At 49.7% G+C, this 12,580-nt stretch overlaps 1 protein-coding gene across 1 annotated transcript; it reads left to right on the top strand.

The window, feature by feature from the left end:
* The first annotated feature begins 2,504 nt into the window (after positions 1 to 2,504).
* On the top strand, positions 2,505 to 10,608 carry SUPT4H1 (SPT4 homolog, DSIF elongation factor subunit). The gene is made up of 5 exons (XM_065418296.1): positions 2,505 to 2,675; positions 2,799 to 2,905; positions 7,782 to 7,837; positions 8,205 to 8,258; positions 10,087 to 10,608. Exons 1-5 carry the CDS (start codon positions 2,607 to 2,609, stop codon positions 10,152 to 10,154), a joined length of 354 nt encoding a protein of 117 aa, XP_065274368.1. The 5' UTR covers positions 2,505 to 2,606; the 3' UTR covers positions 10,155 to 10,608.
* The last annotated feature ends 1,972 nt before the right edge of the window (positions 10,609 to 12,580 follow it).

Genomic DNA, 12,580 nt, shown 5'->3' with positions numbered 1-12,580 from the left:
TGTCTCCCTCCCCCCGCCCCTCGGGCAGCCAGCATTGTGAAGATAGCACAGTAGGCAGGATTGCTTCTGCCTCCTGACAAGCCCAAGCTGTAGTTCTCTGTGTTAGCTGCCTGTGCAATCTGCTGATTTCCAGGAACTCCAGTAGCCTGAATAAAGCACTGCACAAACATTAACTAATGTCACAAACCCCTCATTCCTTGCAATGAGTAGGAGCTGGAATCAGACACAACAGAGACACCCCTCTTCAGATACAGGAACTCCTCACTTAACATTGTAGTTATGTTCTGAAAAATGCAACTTTAAGCGAAACGATGTTAAGCGAATCCAATTTCCCCAGAAGAATTAATGTAAATGAGGGGGTTAGGTTCCAGGGATTTTTTTTCACCAGACAAAAAACTATATGCATACATACACACACACACACTATACGTTTTAAACAAACAATTTAATACTGGTACACAGTGATGATGATTGTGAAGCTTGGTTGAGGTGGAGAAGTCAGAGGGTGGGAAATTTGCCTTACTGCTAAATGATGAACTAGCAATTGGCTGAGCCCTCAAGGGTTAACTCTCACTCTACAAGGCAGCAGGAATGGAAGGAGATATGCACATTCCCCTTTAAGTACACGGCCTTGTTAATTAGATCAGCTTGCTGAGACCACCGCTGCTGCAAGCTCCCTCCGTCCTGAGCCCTGGTGTGTCCCCCCTGCTCTATGGAAGATGGGGTAAGCGGAAGGAGGGGGACACCCTGACATTAGCCCCCCTCTCCCTTCCCTCCCCCCACACAGCAAGCAGGAGTCTCGGAGAGCAGCTCCAAGGCAGAGGGCAGGAGCAGCACATGGCAGTGGGGGGAGGGACAGCTGCAATTGCTAGCCTGCTGGGCAGCTGCTGCACAGGGAACTTAGGGGAGCAGGGAGCTGATGGGGGGCTGCCGGTCCACCCTGGTTCCAAGTCCCCACCAGCTAGCTGCAACGGGCTGCTCTTCCTGCAAGCAGTAGACAAAGCAGGCAGCTGCCAAACAATGTTAGAAGGGAGCATTACACAACTTTAAACTAGCATGTTCCCTAATTGATCAGCAACGAAACAATGTTAAGTGAGGAGTTACTGTACCTTTGGTGGCTTCCCATCCCCCTCCTGGGAAAAAAGACAGGACAAGTCATGTTCCTGGGGCAACAAAATGGCTTCCTCATCTCTCCCCTCCTGATACTCTAAAGTGAGGAGGTGAAGAAAGGGCATTAGATGAGGATGGGAGAGTTAAACAGAGAAAGGGGAAAGAAAAGTGAATCAAATCAAAAGCTGAAAAGTAAAGGAAAAGAGGCAGGAAGAAAGAAAAAGGAGAGAATTAGCTGAAGGACTGAGGCTTTGAGCAGTATGGCAATTTACTTTTTATTGTGCATCACCCCCACTAACACAGAGTGGTTCTGTATGTTCCTGTGGCTGGACTACACAGAGGATTATGAACCAGCTACAAGCTAACATAGCACAGGCCATAGAGGCTCATGGTACATACCCAGGCTCCCTAGTGGGTTTGTGCTTCAGCAGCTAGTCTGTGCGGCCACAGCTTCATTACTATTGGTACCTGAACTAGCTCGATTAAAACTAGCTCAGGTATGTCTACACATGCTGCAATCACACCTCCTACTGCAGTGCAGGCGTACTCCAAAAGAGCCAGAGGAAAGAAGCCAGATTCATTTCAGCGGAAACCAGTCACTTGTGCACTGTTCCCCTTCCTTCAGGCAAGGGTATTTCTGGCTTGCTGCCAGAAGAATGAACTGGAGACCTGTCTTCTCTTCTCCAGCCACACACAGAGTTTCCAGAGCCAGTAACAGACTCCAAAATTCCTGGTCACTAAAGCCCAGATGCTCAAAGGTCACTTGTCCTAACTTCCATGGAGGATCTGGGCCCAGTAACCTACTATTGACTAATAAACAGTTGAGTAACTCGCTGGGAAAATGCATATCAAGTCCTACTCCAGTGGCTGGTCTACACGGGTGTCCGTAGTTTCCCCTGCAGCTCCATTAGCAAGAGTCTTTGCAAAGCGTCTGAAGCTGCAGGGGTTCCGCCTCAGCGGCTGATCTAGCGGGGGGAATGGTCTGGTGGAGCGGGTGTTAGGCGCCGGACCCAGCCCGAGCGGCGGGGCACGTGGCCTGACTGCTTGCGAGACCAGCTCTTTAGTGCAAGCTGGAAACATGTCGAATGCGGTCCCGGGTTCAATCCCGCCTCTGGCACCACCCCCGTGGCGCTGCTGGGGGCGCAGAGAGGCGGGAAGAGCGGGGGGCAGACGCAGGGCTCTATGGGGCTGCGGGAAGTGAGCGATGCCGCAGGTCCCGGTTCCCCATAGCCGGGCTGTGCCGCGGAGTCAGCACTAAGCCGGGCCCGGTTGCTAAGCGAGGTCAGGCCCGTGGCCAAGCCCCGCCCGCGCGGAGGAGGGGCCGTCCTCTTGCTCGCGCCTCTCCCACCCGGGAACGAAGCATTCTGCGCTTGCGCCGAGAGTGGCGCGGGACCGGAAGTCCGCCTGTCCGGCACAGGAAGTGACCGAGCCGTTCTGTTGTGTATATCTATGGTCCGCGGGGGCTTCTCCTTCTTCCGTTGGGGGTGGGGCGAGTGATGGCGCTGGAGACGGTGCCTAAGGATCTGCGGCATCTGCGGGCCTGTCTGCTCTGCTCCTTGGTCAAGGTGCCAGGACGGGGGGGAAGGGGACACGCGTGGGCCGCGGTTAGAGGGGACACGCGGGGGGTGGGCCGAGCGCGGACACGCGCGGGGATCCCAGGCTCTGATCCCTCTCTTCCTGCCACGCAGACCATCGACCAGTTCGAGTATGACGGGTGCGATAACTGCGACGCCTACCTGCAGATGAAGGGCAACCGTGAGATGGTCTATGACTGCACCAGCTCCTCCTTTGATGGGTGAGCCCCGGGGCGAGGCAGCTTGGGGGCCACGGGGACTTTCTGGGAACTCGGGTGCTACCAGACACCAGCTCTAGCACTTCCTGGCCAGGCTGCTCCCCCTTGGGCTTGGCCCAGCATGTCACACGACTGACACGAGGCTGAGGGTCTGGTCTAGGCGCGGCCATGACTGGCCGGGGTCCGCTGGCTCAGGCTTGTGGCGCTCAAGCTGCCAGGCTGTAAAATTGCAGTGTAGATGCTTGAGCTGGAGCCCAGGTTCTGAGATCCTGTGATGGTGAAGCCTGGACTCCAGCTTGACCCTGAATGTTTACACTGCAGTTTTTAGCCCTGCAGACCGAGTCAGTTGACCCGGGCTAAGAGCCTTGGTGATGCAAGTTTTTTATCACAGTGTAGATGTACCTTGAGGCTTCCTAGTGGTCTAGCCAGAGGCTAAGGTGCCTGCCAATGGGAGTGGAAGCCAGAGATGTTGGATTGGGGCTCTGTAACGAGGAGCATGGCCGCATCCCACGGTTGCTTACAGAAGGAGAACAGCATCCTCCAGCTGGGGAGCCCCCACGTGAGCAAGTGTCACATCTGAAGGTGGTTAAACAAACCAAGGATAACTTTAAGGACCTGAGAAGAGAACTGAGGATGGGGTTGCCTCTAGTCATCTTAAGGATGCTTCCAAGGCTGAGCATGAGCAAAGACAGGAGACTGTATAACAGGGGTGGCCAAACTTACTGACCATGTGAGCCGCGTGTGATAGTCTTCAGAAATTTGAGAGCCAGGGCTCGTGGCTCTTGCGCTGCAGCAGGGTGGAGGGGCGAGGGGCTCCAGCCCCGCGGGAGGCACCTGCTGGGACTCGAAGGTTCACCAAGAGTGGGGCTGAAGCCACCGAACCCCGGCATGCACCTCCCGCAGGGCTGAAGCTCCTCAACCTCTCTCCCCTCTGGGCAGATGCCCCTAGCCCAGCCATCCTGGTGCAGGGCAGAAGTCCTGAGCTCCCCCCATCCAGCCTGGTAGGTGGAGAATGGGGGGGTATGGGGGGCTCTGCGAGCTGCACTTTAACTGTAAAAGAGCCACATGTGGCTCGCAAGCCGCAGTTTGGCCACCCTGCTGAATAATACAGATTCATGAACTCCAAGGCCAGAAGGAATCATTGTGACCATGTAGTAGTCTGACCCGTGGAACACAAACCAGAAAACTTCATTAAAGTGATTCCTGAAGCAGAACTTTTAGAAAAACATCCAATCTTGATTTAAAAATTGTTAGTGATGGAGAATCCACCAAAATCCTTGGTAAATTGTTCTAATGGTTAATTACTCTCATTGTTCAGAAATTACGCCTTATTTCCCATCTGAATTTGTCTAGCATCTACCTCCAGCCATTGGATTGTGTCATAGCTTTCTTTGCTAGATTGAAGAGCTCATTATTAAATATTTGTTCCCCCTGTAGATACTTGTAGACTAATCAAGTCACACCTTAACCTTCTCTTTGGTTAGCTAAATAGATTTAGCTCTTTGAGTCTATCACTATAAGGCAGGCTTTCTAATCTTTGAATCCTTCTTGTAGCTTTTCTCTGAACGCTCTCCAATTTATCAACAGCCTTCTTGAATTGTGGGCACCAGAACTGGACACAGTATTCCGACAGTGGTCGCACCAGGGCCAAATACAGATGTAAAATAATCTTTCTACCCCTACTCAAGATTCTTCTGTTTATGCATCCCAGGATCGCATTATCGCTTTTTGCTACAGCTTCCCATGGGAGCTTGTATTCAGCTGATTATCCACCCTTATCCCACAAATCTTTTTCAGAGTCACTGCTTTCCAGGATGGAGTCCCCCATTGTGTAAATATGGCCTACGTTCTTTGTTCCTAGTTCTACTGCAGTTAAATGAAAATGCATACAACACATATTGTTTGCTTGCACTCAGTTTACCATGAGATCCAGATCACTCTGAATCTGTAACCTGTTTGATTATTTATCACTCCCCTTATTTTTCTGTCATCTGCGAACTTTATCCGTGATGGTTTCATATTTCCTTCCAGGTCATTGGTAAAAATGTTAATTAGTGTAGGGCCAAGAATCTCTGTGACCCTGCTGGAAACACACCCAATAGGATGACAATTCCCTGTTTACAGTTACATTTTGAGACCTATTAGTTAGCCAGTTTGTAATCAATTTAATGTATGCCATGTTAATATGCAGCCCCTTGGATTCTCATGCTGTATTGGAGGGTAGCAAATGTACTAATGGTTTAAAAAATACATTGGGAATGATCTGGAATATTGCAAACCAGTGAGCCTTACTTTGCATCTGTTAAACTGGTTGAAATAATTAATAGAATTCTAGCACAACTAGCTGATAAGTGTTGTCAGTTCTCTTAATTAATTACATTGCTGATAATTAATTTATCATCAGTCCCCCTGCTGCAGGAACTTTTGTGAAAATGCAACAAGTTCTTGCCTTCAGATGGCTGGCGGATGGGGAAGAGCCCCACACTGTGCATTGTAGTTTAGGGGAGGATGCATTGAGAGGTGAGTGAGGGGGCCATGAGTTCTAGTCCCCTCTCTTCCACTGACAGCTGCTACTATTTCTGTTCCTTTAACCAAGGTCTCTGACTGTTACCTTGGGGGAGATAACTATCGTATGCTCCTTTCACAGATGAGCTAACGCTTGCACAGATTCACTTCTGGCAAAACTGGCAACAGAATCCATGTCTCTAAGATAATCGAGCCAAGTCTGTAAAATTTTTCCATACAGCCTTCAGTAGGAACAACCGGACCCATGTGTAGGCCTTGTTGGAGCCCTAGACATAACACACAGTATGAACCAGAGTAGGCCTTGGCAGTATAGTAACACACCCGGTATTGGCTCACCAAGTAAGCCCGTTTCTGACCGGAGAGGATGGTACAAGAACACGCAAAGGTTTCAAATAACCATGTAAACACATTTTCAAGAGGTGGTACAGGACCACATCGACCTCTCGTAAGATAAGGAGGGGATGACAGGATAATGGATAAGGGTATTTTGTTGGAACTAGAAGGTACAAGGAGAAGGGCGGTAACTAACAACACCTGGAGTGTCAGATGTAACTTGTTTGTATCACTGTATAAAAGGAGAAACTATAGAAGGGGACACTTTGTAATGGCTGAGGGGACAGCATCCTGTTATGCTGACCGAGCTGTTATCTTGTCATATGTGTGTCAGTGTCCCTGTGACCCATTGGCCAGGCACTCGTACTGTGCTTTGCTGACAATAAACCTGGCCAAGCACCTTCACCACCGAGCTGAGCCTGTGGCCTTTTTATGAACAACATTGTCTGCTGAATCAGCAAGCTGCACTCTCTGCTAGTGCAGCTAACCCCAAGAACAGCAGCATTAACAACTCTGCAGCACCAGCAATGCTCTGTAGCACTAACACCTCCATGTGCTTGTGTAGCCCACGCTTACACAATGTGGTGAAGTCTCCTGCTGCTGCTACATCCAGAGGTCCACGGTTCAGTTCCCTCGATGGTCAGACACAGGGGTGCTGTTATGTTATGTTATGCCAGGCCATGCTGTCTGTAACACTAGCCCACACTCTGCTCTCCGAGCCAGGGATAGAAATCCAGAATCCTCCTTCCCAGTGTTCCACTGCTGCTTCACGAATTGTGTAACCCACTGGCAAAGTGTGTTGTCCCTCTGAGCCAGACCATATAGAGAATAACTGTTTCTCCATCTGTCCTGTGTGTGTTTGTGTTTTCCTCCCCCTTTCTCTCCATCCTCCCCTCCGTTTGCTCCTGTAGCTGAAGTGAAAGAGGTCTGTGCTGTTGTTGGGAGGCTAATAGGGGGAAAGGAGTCCAGGAGAGCTGGCTGTATTTTAAAGAAGCCTTATTGAGGGTGCAGGAACAAACCATCCCAGTGTGCAGAAAGAATAGCAAATATGGCAAGCGACCAGCTTGGCTTAACAGAGAAATCTTTGGTGAGCTTAAACACAAAAAGGAAGCTTACAAGAAGTGGAAACTTGGACAGCTGACTAGGGAGGAGTATAAAAATATTGCTTGAGCATGCAGGGGTGTAATCAGGAAGGCCAAAGCCCTCCATATACCCCACCCCGTTGAAACTCAACCCCTGCTTCTGGAGCCGCCTTGCACCCAGCCCCCTGCCTCCAGACCCCCACTCCTGCACCTCCACTGAGCTCCCTGCACTCAAACCCCCACCTGATGCCCCACCCTGAGCCCTCACTCCCCCAGCACCCAGACCTCCCCGCTGCAATCTCCACACCCAGACCCCCAGGCCTTGTGCTGTCAGCGTTGGGTGCAGCATCACTGCTGAGTCCGTATCCCAGGGAGGGGGTTGCAGGGTGATCTCCCACCTTCGTGCGGCCAGTGCCCTGTGCTCCCCACTGCCGTGCTGGAGCCGCTGCATTTATTTATTGACAAATAAAACGTGCAGAATTTTAAAATATTGTGCACAGAATTATTAATTTTTTGGTGCAGAATGCCCTCAAGAGTATACGGTAACCTGCCTTTGACTTCTAGGCAGCAGTGCCAACCATGTGTATAGATAGTGGAGTCTCAAGTGTCTGATCTGACTGGTCAAGGCAGACATGTCTCTGTCAACCTGCAGGAGCTGGTACGTTCCCAAGGGTTAATGGGAGTCTCCTGTTTCCACACTTCCCCCTCCTCCCCTTTATCTTTTGCCAGAGGGAGCTCTGACATGGTGACACCATAGAAGAGGGCTTCATTTTTGCTGCTAGTATCCATGACCCTTCTGCTGCCAAGTGCTGGGGAATGTAAGAGGAGGGGGTCTTGACTTGCTCTTCATCCTACCTCTGGTTAGTCTGGGTTGTGCTGTGTGGTGAGGCTTGCAGTCAGAAACATGCCTTGTGCACTAATCCTCTTCTCTTCTGCAGGATTATTGCTATGATGAGCCCTGAGGACAGCTGGGTCTCCAAGTGGCAGCGAGTCAGTGAGTGTGTCTCTCTCCTCTTATACTTTAGCTTATTTTCCTCTGACGAATGTTCAGGTAGCAGCAATAGCTTTCCTCACCACCCCCGCAGGGCCAGGGAGGTTGGATAAGTTTCAGGTGGGGCTGTGGAGTCCTGCCTGGTGCTCTGTTGTTGAGCAGGTGTCCTTTAAAGACACAGTGATTTACTCTCCATGGGAAAAGTGCTTTCTCACTCCCTTCTAGTGTATTCCTCCCTTATTACCATTGAATTGGGGGTGGAGGTGGGGGGAATTCAACACACCAAATTACCAAGGGCTACGTTCTCTTGCCTGGATGGTGATGTGGAGAATAAGCCAGTGTGTGTGCTGTCTGTCTGTCTCTCTTTCAGGTAATTTCAAGCCTGGTGTGTATGCAGTGTCTGTAACTGGTCGTCTGCCCCAAGGTAATCTCGCTGATTTTTCTCCTGATTTTTAAAAGGGTGGTGGGATGGTGTCTCCCCGTGTAGGGGCACTCACCTGAATCCACACATGGTGGAGGGAGGATCAGAATTCTATTCTCAGCTCTGCGTGTACTCTCTGTATGATCTAGGCAAGTTTTGTCCCTCTCTGCCTGATTTCATTTTGAGATTACATGTTTGCTTAATAAAAGTGCATCGATGTAATTTACTTAGATTCTTGTAAGGCATTTGATTTAGTACTACACATCCTTCTGATCTCTGTTTTTAAAAAGAGAACTATACAGTATCAGAGCATGTGTTAAACTGAGTCCAAACTGGCTAACTGACCATCTCAAAAAGTAGTTGCTGATGGGAATCATCATCAAATGCAGCTGTTACTGGTGGGGTTCCACCAAAATGTTAGGTGGTAGGCCCAATGCTGCAACATTTCCATCAGTGATCTGGATGTAAACATAAAATCCTTGCTGATCAATTTTGCAGGTGAGACAAAGGAGGAGTGGTAAATGACGAAGACTGGGCAGACAGTGTTTTAGCTGTGTGGGTCCCAGGATATTAGCGAGACAGGGTGGGTGAGGTAATATCTTTTTATTGGACCACCTTCTGTGGGTGAGAGAGAGAAATTGTCAAGCTTACACAGAGCTCTGTAAGCTTCAGTGTTTGGCCATGCTGCTAGAGTGACCCCCTGCTGAGTGCCTAAAATTCTTCTCTATGGAAAAGTGCCTGGAGAGAGAAACTGTGGATGGTCAAGGAGATAGGAGGTGAAGCCATCCAGGCAACAGACTCAGAGGGCAGCTCAGAACTGACATGGTTGGAATCTGCTCAAACCTTGGCCCTACCCAGTGTTGGCATTTGGAAAAAAGGAGATGATGATGAAATGCAGTGTTACATATCTAGGAAGAAGAAATGCAGGCTGTACCTACTAATGGGAGCACTGAGCCTTTAAAGGATTTAAGGGTCAAAGTGGACAAGCAAATCATCCTGAGTTCTCAGTGTGATGCTGGGGCAGATGGAGCTAATGTGAGCTGTGATACATAAACAGGAGTAGTGACTAGAAAGGTGATGTTTACCTCCGTATACAGCATTGATGAGACAATACTGGAAGACTCTGCAGTTGTTGAATCAACACTTTTTAAAAGATGTTGGAAAAATTGGAAAGGGTGCAGAGAAATCCAGAGAAATGATGTGAGGGCTGATGAAAATGCCTTGCAGCCAGACACTTCAAGAGCTCAACCTGTTTAGCTGGTCAAAGAGAAGGTTCAGAGGAATTAATTACATGGGGGGAAAATACTGGATGCCAACGGGCTCTTTAATCTAGTGCAGAAAGGCCAAGCAAGACCCAGTGGCTGGAAGTTAAAGCCACACAAATGCAAAGTAGAAATAGACACAAATATTTAACAGTGATGGCGATGAGCCACTGAAACAACCTGCCAAAGGGATCAGTGAATTCTTGGTCTCAATGTTCTCAAATCCAGACTGGACGCCTTTCTGCAAGGTGCTTTAGTCAAAGACAAGTTACTGGGTCCAATCCAGGGATGACTGGGTGGCATGTAACGGTCTGTGTTCTACAGGCAGTCAGACTGGATGATCTAATGGGCCCTTTGAGCTGCCCATCTCTAAAATGGGGCTGAGACTTGCCCCCTCACAAGGAATGTGAACAGAGTAATTCGTGTTAGTGAGGCTTTGGGCGTTATGGGAACGGGGACAGGGTGAGGGCCTACACCTGGGGTAGGATGAGTAGGCTCATAGCCACCAGATTTCCCAAGTCTCCCTTTTCCCAGTGACACTGAAGTTCTTGTTTGTCTCTTTGTTGCAGGGATTGTGCGGGAGCTGAAGAGCCGAGGTGTGGCCTACAAATCCCGAGACACAGCCATAAAAACCTAAGCTGTCATTGCACCACGTGGAGGAGTCTCCAGCACCTGGCCAGTGTTCCTTTTCTGCAGAGCGGCTGGGGTACCGAGACTGCTCTAGGAAGCAGCTCTGGTGCTTTTCAGTCCGGGGGGGGAGGGAGGGGAGCAGGAACTCCTAATTTGATGGCGGTGGTAGTGGGGGCTTGGATCAGACCCAGCCTCTCAAGCATTATCTGGATTCTTATGGTCCCTCTCTCTTCACCCAGCAGATGGAGAATCTTTGAGCCCAGGGGCCAGGGATGGGGGAAGCAGTGGGCTGGCAGGAACACCTCTGTGTATGATGAAGGGTTTCTCTAAGAGCATTGTACAGACTCCCCCACCCTGAGTTTCTCAGAAGCAGCAGGTCAACCAGACGTTGTGTGGGGGAGGGGCCATGGGAGGGGGATTGTTTTGTGTAAATATTCCCAATAAAAATGTGGTCACAGGCATCTGTTTTCTTTTCCTAATCACCTATTGCACCAGCCTCCTAGCAGTCTGTTTGAGGAGGGCTGGGGCCCCATGCAGGGACTCACCATGGGAGTTGGTCTGGTTGGTTGCTGCCCTTTGCAGGCTGGAATTGGGCTTGGACTCTGCAACTGCCACCCCTTTCTCTGCACCTTGGGCCAGATGGGAATCGGTGTGCTCACTGGGATGGGGCCTCGTTTCTGCACTATTGAGCAGTCTAATGGCTGAAGCTCTAGTGCCAGGTGCTGAAGGGAGGAGGGAGCCGGAGAGGAGGACGACGTTACCGAGCACTGGATAGTGCAGTAGCTCCTAATGGTCACAAGCAGGCTTTCCCTGTGTGCTTGGGTAGCACAAGCTGGAGGCAGGAGGTGAAGCTGGTGCTGAGGATTTTGTGGCATGTCGAGCAAGAAAAAGGCCCGTAGATGGGGCTGTGTGGAGGGGTACAGGGACTCCCGTTGGCTTGGGGTAGCACTTGGACACCGTGAAGGGGAGAGGTGAGGGGTGTGTACACACATTACACCCCGCACTCCATGCAGCTTGGACTCCAGAGTCCCCTGTGCTCTCACCGGTGCCCTGCCCTCCAGGCAGATAGAACTTCCCTACTCCTCTTCCCCTATTTGTCTCCTGTGAAAATGCTGCTCATGTTACTTCTGTATTTGCTCCTCTTCATTCCATGGTTGTCCAGCAAGAGCTGCTGACCATTGGGGATGGGACGGTCTCTGACTTATAAACATTAGAGCTGCCAAAGCACTTGGCAGCTCATAAAAATTAGCCATGTGAATCATATTTTCCTTCCCCTCTGGAACTAACCTTCCAATCAATGTCCATTATAATGCCCTATTTTTGCATCCTATCAATTGAGCATGGAAAACTTGCTTTGCCTGAAAGTTGCTGCATTTAAACTGAGGAGAATATTTTTGCAAGAGTGAAGAAAAATGTATTTGAGGGTCAGATTTTTCCAAAGTGATTTAGGGGTACGTGGCCTTGTGACTTCAGGGGTACTCCTAGTGCGGAGTCATTAAGGCATTTAGCTCATTGCTCAGAGAGATTCTTCACATTTCCCCGGTTTGAAACTTTGCGTCTTGGTGTTTGTGTCGGCAGTTCTGTGATGGTTTCTTACTCTCCCTCCAGACTTCCTGTGAGTTAAAACTCCTTGAAAATGAACATGTTGACTTCATTTGAAGAGAGGCTATCACAAGGGAAAGTTATTAACAGTATCTGTGGATGGGTAGGACCTTATACAAACCAAGGGTGGCAGGATGGGAGATGTTTTTTCTTTGGCTCCAGGGTAGGGCAGTGTGTGCCTGTGTATGTACACCTACCTGTGTGGGAGCATGTGGCCCTCTACTGGCTGATTGCAGCTTAGACAGAACTTGGATGTGTGGCAGATGGATGTTTTCGCTTGAGGCCAAGGCCTATATGCTTTTAGAGGACCAAGGTTCCAATCTCAACTCAACCTCTGCCTAATGATGGCTACATTCACATTTCCGTTCTAAATCTCTACTGTAACTCCATGAATATCAATCCTTGTGCTTTCTGAGGTTGTCACATTGTTCTGTGTGTATTCCTGCCCATGAGATTTAAAAAGGCTCCTTTCTGACATGCCCAGTGCCAACTGTTTCTGGGTTTTTGCCGGTGATTTCACATCCCACCACAAAACTCGGATGAAAGTTGGGTTCTGAATCGTGGTATGACCCTGGTGCTTTGGGGATTTAAGTTAGCTTCGAACTGGGTGTCTCCTAAACCATCCCCCACAGGAAAATGAAACGTGCTGAGCACCCTTCAACCCTAATGTGTGGAGTTAAAAGCCTCTTCATTTTAATGTTTGCATCTGGCCCAAGGCTAGTCTGGCCCCGCGCTGGGAGATGCTTGACTGATGGTGATTAGGAAAAACCTTCCCGGGGCCCGATTTCCCTGAAACAACCTACTGTGGGGTTCTTGCATTGTTCTCTGGAG

Source organism: Emys orbicularis, chromosome 17 (genome assembly GCF_028017835.1).
Source record: "Emys orbicularis isolate rEmyOrb1 chromosome 17, rEmyOrb1.hap1, whole genome shotgun sequence".
Taxonomy (NCBI): Eukaryota; Metazoa; Chordata; order Testudines; family Emydidae; genus Emys; species Emys orbicularis.
Note: the sequence above shows the minus strand (reverse complement) of the source record. Positions and strands in the feature narration are given on the sequence as shown.